At 37.2% G+C, this 13,510-nt stretch overlaps 1 protein-coding gene across 3 annotated transcripts in view; it reads left to right on the top strand.

Moving 5' to 3' along the window:
- The window catches only part of RRAGD (Ras related GTP binding D), a 62,126-nt gene that overhangs the window by 10,570 nt on the left and 38,046 nt on the right, over positions 1 to 13,510 (top strand). For all 3 annotated transcript variants that reach the window (XM_001367201.5, XM_007484315.3, XM_016431184.2), the window contains one exon: positions 10,802 to 11,097. In XM_001367201.5, the coding sequence (XP_001367238.1) occupies positions 10,802 to 11,097 (296 nt within the window). The remainder of the gene's footprint in view (positions 1 to 10,801; positions 11,098 to 13,510) is intronic.

Genomic DNA, 13,510 nt, shown 5'->3' with positions numbered 1-13,510 from the left:
GAACCAGAAAAGGTTATGTATAGCAAATTAAATGTTGATAGAAACATGGAGAAACAGTTTTGATCTTACATTGCTAGAGCAGCTGTGAATTATTTTTTAAAAAAACAAGATGGAAATATACATTGAGTTGTAAAGATGTTCATGCTTATTGAACTAGGGATCCCATTACTAAGATTAAGTCTGGCATTATTGAGAAGGTAAAAAGCTGTTTGTATATATGAAAATATTCATAGAAGCTTTGATTGTAATTGATTATAATGAAAAAAATAACTGGAAATAACACAAATGCAATGATTGGAAGAAATGTCTGAATAGATTGTGATATTTGAATGCAATGATTGAATTAAGTTTTTAGAAATTACAAGTATTGGAAACATAAAGAAAATAAGAGAAATATATGAAGAGATTAAAAAGAAGAAAAGAGAATAATACAAACTATGAATACATTTAAAAATAGCCACAAAATCAAGAGAAAAAAATATTAAAGAAAAAATCCAAATCCAAAGGGAACTTAAAAGCAGAGGATGTTTCTATTAGCACACATAATTTACATATTTTTAAACAAACTGTAAGTAATGTGGAGTTTGTGATTTTGCACATAATTTTTAATACATTTTAAAATTTAAATGTTTTTCTTGATGGTGGTACTAAAAATTAAATTTTAAAAAACTGGGAAAAATATAATTTAAAAAAAATCTGGCCTCAGATACTTCCTTGCTTGTGACCCTGGGGCATGTTAATCCCATTTGCTTAGCTCTTGTCCTTCTGTCTTAAGAGTTGTTACATACAAGGACTGAAAGTAAGGTTTTTTTTTTTTAAAGGTATAATATTTAGTAATACACCAACAGACATGGCCTTGATATTTTAGTTTTCAGTTTTAAACTCTCATAAGCTTGCCCAGTTTTGCCATCTGAATATGGATAATGTAATAATAGAATAGATAATGTAATGTAGCTAGAAAAATCAGGAGAGTTATATTCTTTGCTCTGATTTTTGACTTGACTTTCTGCTTCTGCTAACTTCACTCCATATAAGTTGTTAACATGTTTCACTGTATTCATCTTGCTCTAAGTGCCTTATTGCTTAGCAACATTCTATGACTTTCATGGACCACAATGGGTTGAGCCATTACTCAATTGATAAGCATCTAGTTTGTTTCTAGTTCTTTGCTATCACACAAAGTGCTGCTTTAAATACTTTGGTGTATTTGGAGTCTTTCTTTTTGTCATATAGACATATAGAAGTGCTACTTCCTTAGTCTATATGCCCAGCCCTGGAATCTCTGGGTTGAATGATAGACATTTTATTCACAATATAAGGGTTAATTGGTAGGAGTTTGACAAAAGTAAGGAGAGCAGTTTTATAAAACACTTAGTTTAATTTGAGTAGAGATAGAAAATAGAAAGGAGGAAAGAGAGATTAATATTCTTAATACCTTATGACTATACCTAAATTCCTAATCCTAACTAAAATTTCTAAAAAACCCTACTCTGTCTTCGAGGACAGGTTCTTCTCCCTGGGAAGACCAGCCCTAATCTATCTACTCTGCCTCTATCAGGAAATTTATTCACTAACTACCTACCTATACTAATAACTAAGCACTAATCACCTATGAACTCCTTAAATCTGTTTCTCTATCCCAACTGCCAGTAGTGGCTCTTGATTGAGAGACCCAGACCAACATCCTGCTCCCTCCAGGTCCAGAGGCTTTTCAACTGCCAACTGATCCTCTCCTTATATATCTCATCTCCTAGGTGAGGGAATCTTCAGTTCTGGATAACTCTCACAGAAACTTGTCAGTTCTGTTCTACTTAGAAATTCTTCTGCTCTCTTTCCTGCCTCTTAAAGAGATGGAGGGAGAGATGAAGAAAATCTGTTTAACAACTTTATTTGCATTACTCCAGATTTCTTTTCAGAATTGTTTTACCCCTTCATAGCTCCACCAATTATGCAATACTCAGCCTGCCTTTCCACAACCCCTCCAACAGAGACTATTCTTGTCTTTTGTCATCTTCCTCAGTTTGCTGGGATGTGAAAACTCAGCATTGTTTTGATTTACATTTTTCTTATTAATTTGAAGAATTCTTTCATATATTTAAGAATTTGCAGTCTTTTTGAGGAATGTTTATTTATATCCTTTCTCCACTTATCTATTGGGGAGTGAGCTTTACTCTTAAATATTTCTTTTAGTTGTGTATATATCTTGGATATCAGACAAATATTTTTTTCCTAGCCAATGATTTCCCTTAAACCAGTTGCATTACTTTTGTAGGCACAAAAGCTTTTTCAATTTTGTGTAATTGAAATGATCAGGTTAACCTTTTGTGATGGCCTTTATCCCTACAGCTGCTATTGCCTTCCCCTTAGAGGTTATTTTATGTCTATCTGGTATTGTTTGTAACTAGTGATTTTGCTGATTGGCTTCTTCATTAGAGCTCCTTGAGGGCAGGGACTGTTTCTAGCTTTCTTTCTAAGGACATAGTGAGAGACAGAGAGAGAGAAAGAGAGAGAGAGAGAGAGAGAGAGAGAGAGAGAGAGAGAGAGAGAGAGAGAGAGAGAGAGAGAGAGAGAGAGAGAGAGAGAGAGAGATGTTGACTGTTAACTTTTAAGGATTCACCCTTACCCAGAGCTGTGAAAGATATGATGTGCTTCTCTTTTTAAGTGTTTTATAGTATGATCTTTAATGTCCAGCTCACACTCTTGAATTTGGAATGTGGTGTAACATAGTTAGGCAAAGCTTGATTTTTAGGACAGACTGCTTTTCCAGTTTTCCCAGTAGTTCTTATCAGATGGGGAATTCTTTCAAACACAATTTTATGTTTGGGAGCTGATTGAACTATGGATCATTAAATTCAATTATTTCTGTTTCTTCTTTGTCTAGTCTATGCATAGATCTTCATTTCTGTTTTTTTTTTAACCAAAACTAAATGGTTTTTTAAATGCTTTATATTATAATGTGAAGTCAGGAAGCACTAAATTCCCTTCATTCCTATTGTTTTAAATTATGCTTTGGTTCTTTTTATTTTCCTTTTCCTACCTTTTTCATTATTAACAGTTGTTAACTGGTTTAAGGAATTACTGATACTCAAGAGGTTTCCAAATACCTACAAAGGTTGAAGGAGTCACCACCGTCAAAGGTCAGAAATCTCAGAGTTATGCTTTTTTGGTTGGTGAAGATAAAAATGAAATATGGGAGGTAGCTAGGTAGCATGGTGAATAGAGTGCCAGCTATGGAGTCAGGAAGACCTAGCTTTAGATACTTACTAGCTGATTGATCCTGGGCAAGTCTCTTAACCCCATTGCCTAGCTTTTACCACTCTTCTATCTTAGAATTAATACTAAGAAGGTAAGGACTTAAAAACAAAACAAAAAACAGAGGCAGTTAGATAGCTCAGTAGATGGAGAGCCAGGCCTAGAAAAGGAAGGGCCTAGGTTTGGATTTGCCCTCAAGCTACTCCCCTGCTGTGTGACTCTGGGCAAGTCTTTACTGTTCTTCTGCCTTGGAGCCAATCTAGGACAGAAAGTAAAGGTTAAAAAAAAAAAGAATGTCATGTGAATAGAAACCCCCAACAATATTTTTCTTCCTTTTCTCCAGCTACAGGATCAAATACAGAAAAATTTTTAGCTGTAAGTCATTCAGCCAGAGAGAAAGGAATTGGTGGGAAGAGAATCCCTTGTTATATTAGGTCAGTAGCACAGACCACTGCTTAATTTTATTGTCTGTCATATTTCCTCCTTGTGAGGTGAACTTTTAGCATTAAATTAGAGACATGGCCCAAGAGGCACCAGCATCATCACCAACTGTGATCAGCAGAAAACAGTAAGGTGCCCCAAGAAGAGTTCGGCAAAAGCATGAGTAAAGTGGAAGAGACCTTCATTACCACAAAATAATTCTACCTCCCCTCAGGCAGAGGCAGCTTGTTCTGGACCCCATGTCTAAGATCTAGACCTCTGAGAAGTAGCAACCCTCCAGAATCCTGTATATCCTGCCTGTAGCCTGACCCTTTCACCATTTTAAGAATTGTCTCCATTGGGGGGTGGGGGGATGGAGTCAAGATGGCAGCTTAGAAGCAGCAAAAGTTCAGACCTCTGAAAACCCTTCCTTACCGATCACAAACTGAATGCTCCTAGGGGACTGAAATTCAAACTTAATAACAGGGCAGAGGCGGGGAACCCTCCTTCTGGACTCAATTCAAAAGTTATGCCCCCCAAAAGCTGGAATCCGAGAACACTCGGGTCTAAGGGGAAGGCAGAAGGAAGGTCCCAGGACCCCTCCCCCCAACCCAGAGTGCTGAACCAGTGGCAGTGGGAACCTCTGGGAAGGCAAAGGTGCTGGTCTGGAGGGTGTACCTTGAGAACAACCCGGGCCAGGCTCAGAGTGTCCAACATAGGTGGCAGGGAAGCAGCCAGAGAGAGACCGAAGAACCTGCAGCCCCGTGGCTGGGTCCTTCCATCTGGCTCCAGTCTCACTGGAGGTTTTTGCCTTGGGGCACATCCAGACCAACCCAGTTGAATCTAATCCCATCAGGAATCCTTAGAGCTCAGGGAGGCCAGGACCCCTCCCCCCTAGAGTGCAGGGCCTCCCACAAGGACAGGAACCTCTGGGTGGGCAAAGGTACTGGTGTACCTTGTGGACAGTGCTGAGCCAGGCTCAGAGCGTTGAATGCTGGCAGCGAAGAAGCAGCTGGAGAGAACTGGAGAGAGCCTAGGCGGCTCCAGCCTTCCAGGAATCTTTGGCCTCAGAGCACATACAGCCCAACCCAGTTGAACTTAATCTGATCAAAAGCCTCCAGAGGACAGGGAAGTCAACATTCCTCCCCCAGAGACCCTACCAAGAGATCTGACAAAGATCTCTCCTCCAAGAGGGGAGACTGACAGCCCCAAAACAAACAAAAAAAATGAGAGGAGCAAGAGCACAGACAAATACAGGTAGCAAAGAAGGGGTAAACACAAGCAAACACCAGAAAAAGAAGAAAGAAATTACAATAGACAGCTTCTGTACAGGTAATGAGCAAAGAGCGAACGAAACAGAGGGGGAGGAATCAGCAAAGGAAAAAATAGAAATCCCAGCGAATTGGATACAGGCTTTGGAAGAACTCAAAATGCAATTCAAAACACAATTAAGAGAGGCTGAAGACAATTGGGAAAAGCACTTTTACAACTAAGATAAATCATCTGGAAACAGAAAATAGTGTCTTGAAAGCCAAAATCAATCAGCTGGAAAATGAGGCAAAGGAGATGAAAGATGAAGTAAAGGAGATGAAAGATGAGGTAAAGAGGATAAAAGATGACCTCCAAAGAAAATAAGACCAGAAGGAAAAGGCTGACCAAAAAGCCAGGAATGAAATCCAGGCTTTAAGAACCAGAATACAACAACTAGAATTAAGTGACCTCACAAGGCAGCAGGACACTATAAAACAAAACCAAAAGAATGAAAAAATTGAGGAAAATATGAAGCATCTCATTCACAAAACAGGATTTAGAAAATCGTTCAAGGAGAGACAATTTAAGAATCACTGGTCTACCAGAAGACCATGACAAAAGAAAAAGCCTGGACATCATACTACAGGAAATTATTAAAGAAAACTGACCCAGTATCCTAGAACAAGAGAGAAAAGTGGAGATTGAAAGAATTGCCTCCATTTACTTTTTAGCTCCATTCTCCACAGGAGCCAATGATGTGGGATTTGAATGAGAGATTTGAATGTGAATTTCCAATATATGTGTGTATATATATATATATATATATATGAAATATAAATATGTACATGTATGCATGTGTTTAAAAACATACAAGTCCAGAGTTTTATAACAGAGTTGGGAATTTAGTTCTTCCATTTCCTTCTCTACATTAATCCTTGTCACTGTTCCCATTAAGAAACAGATTGTTTTCAGAGATATGCTCAAACTGTGATGGACAGTATTTTATATACCATAGTAGCTAGCAAATATTCAGTACCACCTGTCTATATAGTGCCAGTGCCAATCAGAGTAAATGACCAAATGAATTTTGTAGGGACCTACAACTGGTTTTTTAATGCCTGAGGGAAGTTCGAAGAACCCAATCTACCACTAGCAATCAAGCTTAATCCACCATATACAGGACAAGGTTTAGAAGCACCTTGATCTAGAGTACTTAAAGAACATTGGACATCACAGATGACATTGAATGTTTTTAATGACAACTCAACAAAGAAATTTCCACGTGTATATCAAGCTGTGAGATTTGTAAACTGGATTAATATCTATTTTATTTAATGTGAAAAAAGTTAATTTGTATGTGTCTAGCTTGAGCCAATTGAGATAGACTTGTAATAACTATGTCATCCATTATTTCTCAGTAGAGTGGTAAAATGTTAAATGTGAAGTCAAGTTCGAGGTTCAAATCCTCTGCTACTTACAATCTATGTAATCTTGTATAATTTACTTAACCTTTCTGGTCATCAGTTCTTCATCTATAAATTGAGAGGATTGGAGTTAATGATCTCTAAGGTACCTTCTAGCTTATATTTATAGCTTCATAATCTCAAAAGACAAGAGAATGTCTCTCCACCTCTCCAGGCAGCACTCAGCACTGTCTTTTCCATCCAAACTCATTCTTTTCCAGAAATGCATTTTACATATAAAGACATGATTTCCTAGATTACAGATTCCATGAAATCAGTGTTTGAGTCTTATTTAAGTTCATATCTTCCTTTAGTAGTCAGGAAATAAATATTTGAATAGAATTGCTATCATGTCCACCCGAGACAGCCAGGTGTTTGTGAGATAATGAATGGGAATCGTTCTTTTATATAAGAATATGTCTTAAAAGTTGGGCATTTTCAAACACCTTGTTATAATTCAATTCAATGAATATTTAGAAAATGCCTATAATTTGAAAGGTATTGTATCTAAACCAAAAGCCAATCGACAAACATTTATTTGTTTGTTTGTTTGTTTGTTTATTTTAAGACTCTTAACTTCTGTCTTAAAATTTATATTAAGGATCAGTTCCAAGGCAGAAGAACAGTAAGGACTAGATATTTGGAGTTAAGTGACCTGCCCTGTCACACAGCTAGGAATTGTCTGAGGTCAGATTTGAATCCATTACCTCCCATCTCCAGACCCGACTCTTTATCCACCATCCATCTAGGTGCCCCAACACAACTAGCATTTATTTTGTTGTTCAGTGGTATCTGATTCTTTGTGAACCCATTTTTAGTTTTCTTGGCAAAGATACTAGAATAGTTTGCCATTTCCTTCTCCAGTGGATTAAGGCAAACAGAGGTTAAGTGACTTGTCCAGAATCAAACAATAGTTAGTAAGTGAATCTGGATTTGAATTCAGTTCCTCCTGTTGATGGGGGCCAGCATTATCTAGTTCACCATCTAGCTGTCCCTGTCAGCACAATGAATAAATGAAACCCAAAACCCCACTTAATTTTTAGGCTTAGAACACTTTAAAGGACACCAGTGGAGTTGTAATCACATTTTAAGAAACAAAACTATTCTCAAATTTAGGAGATAATATGTTGTAATGGAAAAAAAATATTGCTTTTAGTACCAGAGGTTGTGCTAGCTCGTAAATCCTCTATCAATCTACTACATTCTGTGTGATTGTGGGAAAGTCACTTGAACTTTATAGTCCCTGTGGTTTCCTCATCTATAAGATAAGGGGGGTTGGACCTCCCCAGAATAGTGACTGCTTCATTTATAGTTGTACCTCTAGTACTTAGCACTGTACCTATTGGCACATGGTAAGCATTTAAATTTTTTTCCTTTCAAAATTTAGGTCAACCATGTGGGTCCCCTTCTCAGTAAACTCCAGTATCTTCCTGTCTTCTCCAGAATCAAGTAGAAAATGCCATATTTGGCATTAAAAACCCTTTGTAACTTAGTGCTGAACCTTTTTAGTCTTCTTACACTTTATTGCTTACCACATACTTTTCAATCCAGTGATACTAGTCTCTTCTATGAACAAGATACTCCATCTCTTCATCTCAGGGTATTTTCTCTGGCTGTCACCATGTCTGTAATGCTCTTCAGTCTCTTCTCTACTGATTGACCTCCCTGGCTTCTTTTAAGTTCCAACTAAAATCCCATCTTTTACAGGAAGCCTTTCCCAATGCTTCTTAATTCTAGTTCTTTTCTCTCTGTTAATTTTTTTTACTAATTCCCCTGTATGTAGCTTGCTTTGTTTATATTTGTTAATATTTTGTCTCCCCATTAGATTTTCAGCACCTTGAAGTCAGGAACTGTGTTTTGCCTCTTTTTTGTATATCCATCACTTAGGATAGTGCCCAGCACATAGTAGGTACTTATTAAATGTTGATTGATTATTCATTCAGCTCAACTCAGGTATAAGGAGAAAGAGTGGCAATTTTTCTGTTATAATCTTTGGAGTTTCACTGACAAATCTCCTTTTCATAAGTAAAAAAAGAATAAATAGTGACTTCATTGCTGCCTGCCTAGCCTTCCTTTTCTATGCCCCACATGATTATGTGCAACACTCCTTAGTTCACTATGCTATTGTCATAGAGTTTGTGATAACTCTGTTATGAATGAGTACCATAAACACAGTGCTGGAAGTGAAAGGAAGAGAAAATGGGAGATCTCATGCACCATTTCAGTTGAAGAAATAAGGAAACAGGATGCTTTAAGTAGCTGTCATGATCCTTTTAGGCAAGATTGCTAAAATTTAGTATTAGGAACTTAGATCTTCCTGAAAAGGAATGGTTCACTAATAGCCCATCTTAAGTTCTCTGCCAGATGCCATGTATCATCCTTAGGGACCCCTACAAATCAGCTTATATATCTTCATATCAAAAGTGTTTCAAAAACTATTCCTTTCCTTAGCTTTTCTTGTTCTGCTAATTCTGACTACTTCTCAAATGGCATAGACGGAGATATGGAAGAGAGGAGAGATTTTTACAATAAAATCTTCAGAAACCACATCATTTTTATGATGAACTTTTAAATAGCTAATTAACATTTTACTTTTTTAAGTGGAAATGAGTATCAGTCAAGAGACATAAATCTTTGAAGTGAAATGTCTTCTAGGAAATTGTTTTTCCCTATTTCATTTTGACTTATTAGTCCATCTGTCAACAATCATTTATTAAATTCCATATGTCAGATACTATGGTAGGACCAGAAGTCAGATATAGTTCAGTATTCACCTCTCCCCTTCCCTGAACACAATACACTTATCAGACATCCTGTTCTTTTTTGAAGAATTTTAAAACTCCAAACCTAACAAAAGGTATTTCCATACAAAGAATACAAAAAGAGAATTGTGGAGTGGAATTGTGACTATTTTGCATTACTTACATTTTTAAAAATATATAATAAAATTCTCCTTGTTACTTTCAAAACTATTCTTGTCCTGTTCTCCTTAGTGTATTTTGAAAAGTATTGCAGTGAACCCTTTCATTGTTATAACTATTGTTAGCTCCTACTCCCTTCTTCTTCTCTCCCCTCCAGTTATTTTAGAGTAAGAAAGAGGTGAGATAATATCTTTTCCCTTTAACTGAGAACAACTGAGTGCTTGCTACTAGTAGCCTGGTAAGTTGAGTTTTTTTTTTTTTTAAGCATTTATCAACTTCCACAGGGCTTCACCTGGGAGGGGTGTTGCTGTATTTGTCCTTTAGGTTTGTAGGACATAAATCATTTTAATTGGATCTTGTTAGCGATTCAAGGACTTGTTGAGAGTTTGCTTATTCTTTTTTTGCTTATAATTTTATTATTATTATGGGGTAATCCTGATGTTGATTGGCACCCTCCTCAGGGGGATTATGTGATGGTTGTCCTAAAATCCAGAGTTTGAAATATTTTGGAGAAATTTTAGGAGAAGAAACTCGCCAGTGTCTCAAATCGGGAAGGCTAATCTTTGGAAGAGGGTGCCATGGAAATGCCTGTGGAAACCACATGCTGCATCAAGAGATCCAGAATGAACTGAACTGAAATGAAGGGAATTGAACACATTTATTCTGAATGTAAACCCTTATGCCAAAGGGGACTGCCCCCTAATTGGCTTTTTGTCAGTGCTCCTATTAATTATTGTTTTTGTCTTTTTTATTTCCCTCTTGTTCCCAGGTTGCTGTAATTTCCCCTTAGAAAGGGCAATGTTTTATACACCTTTAGTGGGAGCATCCTTAGAGATATATGTTGGTTATTTGAAATGATTTATTGGGGAGACTAGGCATGTTAATCTCCTAAGACCCTAAAGTGAGGAGATTTCAACATGCCCATCTCCCAATAGAATCACAGGGGGATTATGAGAAGGGAATTTGTATTTTGACTTGATCAATCAGGAATTTAGACTTCCTCTCCATTTGTTTTGAATTTGGGTCAGTCAGCAACTAGGGAATTGATCCCATAGGCACTGTCCCCCTGGGTGGTACCAGGCTAATTGAGGAATTATGATTGGTTCCTGGGGAGTGATGTAAGAGAGCTAGTGGGTGTAATAAGAATTTATAAGATAGTCCCAGCAGGAAGCTGATGGTGTTATTTTCTGAGGTTGAGATTTGGGGACAGACACTGAGTTGTTGGGCTCCGGATTAAGCTAGGAAATTTTTCACCTTTCTATATTTCCCCCATTTTTCTCTTACTAATAAATCTAGCTATTAACAGTCTTGTGACTTAAATGTTAATTATAATTTTTGGAGACCATCCATTCTAACCATTACAATTCTTAGTGTTCAGAGAAACCCAAGTAGGAATGAATTGAACTCATGAATCACATTTGAAATGGAAGTGAAACTTCTAATTAACCACTGTGAAAGTATCTCACTCTCATTTTTATTTTGTGGTTTCTTCAGTTTTGGACTTCAGTGATCCCTTCAGTACTGAAGTGAAGCCAAGAATTCTGCTTATGGGACTGAGGAGAAGTGGCAAGTCATCCATTCAGAAAGTCGTCTTTCACAAAATGTCACCCAACGAAACCCTGTTCTTGGAGAGCACGAATAAGATATGCCGAGAAGATGTCTCCAACAGTTCCTTTGTTAACTTTCAGATTTGGGATTTCCCAGGTCAAATTGACTTTTTTGACCCTACATTTGATTATGAGATGATCTTCAGGGGCACAGGAGCACTGATATTTGTTATCGATTCCCAGGTAAAGTTAAAGATCTCTATGGTCAGCACTCAGAACCATAACTAGGATATGGTACTTGGGGCTTTGCTTGAGGATCCCAAATTTAGAGGGTACCAAAAGCATTTTTCAGTTCATATGCATCGTAGAAACAGCAGGCCTTAGTGCCTGGCTATTAATTATATAAAATTAAAAAAAATAAAATAGGAGGGGTGAATATGTTCCACTTCTTCTCAACCACTGCATCCCAGGGAAGTTATTTCCCAAGGAGGCTTCATCCTGATGCTCACCTGATCTCATCAATGTGCTCCCTAATAATATTTTCCTTGTCTAGTTTATTTGAGGTTGTGTTTCCTGGATTTAGTTTGTGATGTCACAGGGTACAAAAATCACAAGTCCCAGGTCTGTCAGAGGTACAGGTCAACCTGTGAGGAGACTCCACTACCCAGCTTATAGGTGAGGTGTTAAATTTTAATTTGGTGCCTTGAAACCCAGAATGCATTTTCCAGCCTAATAATATAACAAAATGTGGATAGGTTCTTAGCCCCACAAAAGCCCACTCTGTTAAAATGGATTGAAATATAGTTGCTGAACAAGATGATCTGTCATCATGCCCTTAGTTGCTGGTGTTGCTTGCTTACTTCTAGACAAAGAATTCCTTTGCACCCTCTGCAATAAAGGATGATTATTCACATGTGGCAAGGATTCCTAGCTTTTTGGGAGTTCCCCTGTACCTAGGTATATTGGTAAATGTTTAACCACCAGTTCTCCACAAAGAAAATGTTCACAAGACACTTTTACATCTAATCTTCATTATTAACATCTTTTCCATCATATTCTTGAGTCTATAAAGTTAATTAAAAAACAAGTCAAACCCTAATTTGTAGCATTTGCTGATTTCCAAAGTGTAAATGCTCACACTGAAAATTTTACAGTCTGACTCTCCCAAGCCAGAACAAGCTGGTTCCAGTACACCTGTGACCATGCCTCTTGACTTTCAGCAAAACTGACTGCATCCTCTATTGAGTATATAATAAATCCGAGGGTTTACTATGAATAATCACAGAAAGAGATGTATATTAATGTGAGGGCAGCTAAGTGGCACAGTGTATAGAGTACCAGGCATGGAGTCAGGAGGATCTGGGTTCAAATGTGAACTCAAATACTTCTTAGATATGTGACCCTGGGCAAGTCATTTAACCTCATTTGCCTAGTCCTTGCCCTTCTGACTTATATTTGTTACAAAACAGAATCTAAAGGGTTTTTAAAAGTATATTAAGAGGTATATGGAAGACAAAGGGAACAGTTATCTGTTTAGTAACCTACAATATTTTAAAAAATCACTTCATCCTCTCCCTAAAAGTCAGGTAAATAAACTAACTTAGAATTTCTTTACAGGTCACCAGGTTTCATAAATTACCTTGAGTGTGAGAGGGTGAGTGACTTTTTTGAGGACCAAGTATAAATTGAGGATGGAGAACAGAATGGAATAAAGAAGTGGGGCAATGGACAGAAAGTGGATAGCCTTCCCACCTGGGTGCATCTCTTTTTTGTCTTGTTTTCTTTTGTTTTCTGGTAACTGGACTAGATATATGAGGGCTAGATTAAGTTTTTCCACAAGGGAAGATAAAAACAAAATTAACTCAAGTGATTCAAAAGTGAAACTTTTCTAGTATTAAAAAGAAAGTGTTATCCAAATTTATTTAAAATAGTTATTCTAAATACTGCACAATTTCTAAAGGATGAAGAATCCTCCCTCTGAAGGTGGCAAAAATGGTCATACCTAAACTTGCTTACCAGGTCAAGGCTAATAATAAGAACTAACATTTATAGAGCATATGTACCACCTAGGTGTAGTGCCTTCCAATCTTTATTGTTCCTTCTAGGTACTCAGTATCTTCATGTTGCCCAGGTAGCTCCTCTGTAGAACTCCATAGTAGGCTTACGCTTCCAAATTTTCTTTCCTCTTCCCACTTTCAATGAAAAGTTACTTCTCCTGTCCCATTTCTTTAGGACCCAGACTTTCATTTTAAATACTTTTTAAATGTATTTTTTGATATAACAGATACTACCTAACAAGCATTCAACTATTACCCCTACTAAAGTATATTTGTATATTTCCCAATTTCCCAAAACATATCATCCCCCTCAATACACACACACACACACACACACAGAGTAAATTCCAGAAACACATCACTAAGTTTTCTCTTTTCAGATAGTGAGGATATGTGTTTGGGTTCCATTTTCCAAGTAAACTAGGATGTTTGTTCATGGTTATCAGTTGAGCTTAATGTGTTGAACTTTAGAGGTTATCTAGTTATGTTTAAACAAAGAACTCTTGAATTCCTTAACTAAGAATCACTAAGGGTTTCAGTTACCTTAGCAAACCATTTGGACAACTTAATTCCATCCCTAGAAAGTCCTGTTCTTGTCC

The sequence above is a fragment of the Monodelphis domestica genome, chromosome 2 (genome assembly GCF_027887165.1).
Source record: "Monodelphis domestica isolate mMonDom1 chromosome 2, mMonDom1.pri, whole genome shotgun sequence".
NCBI lineage: Eukaryota > Metazoa > Chordata > Mammalia > Didelphimorphia > Didelphidae > Monodelphis > Monodelphis domestica.
This window is presented reverse-complemented; position numbering and strand designations above follow the sequence as displayed.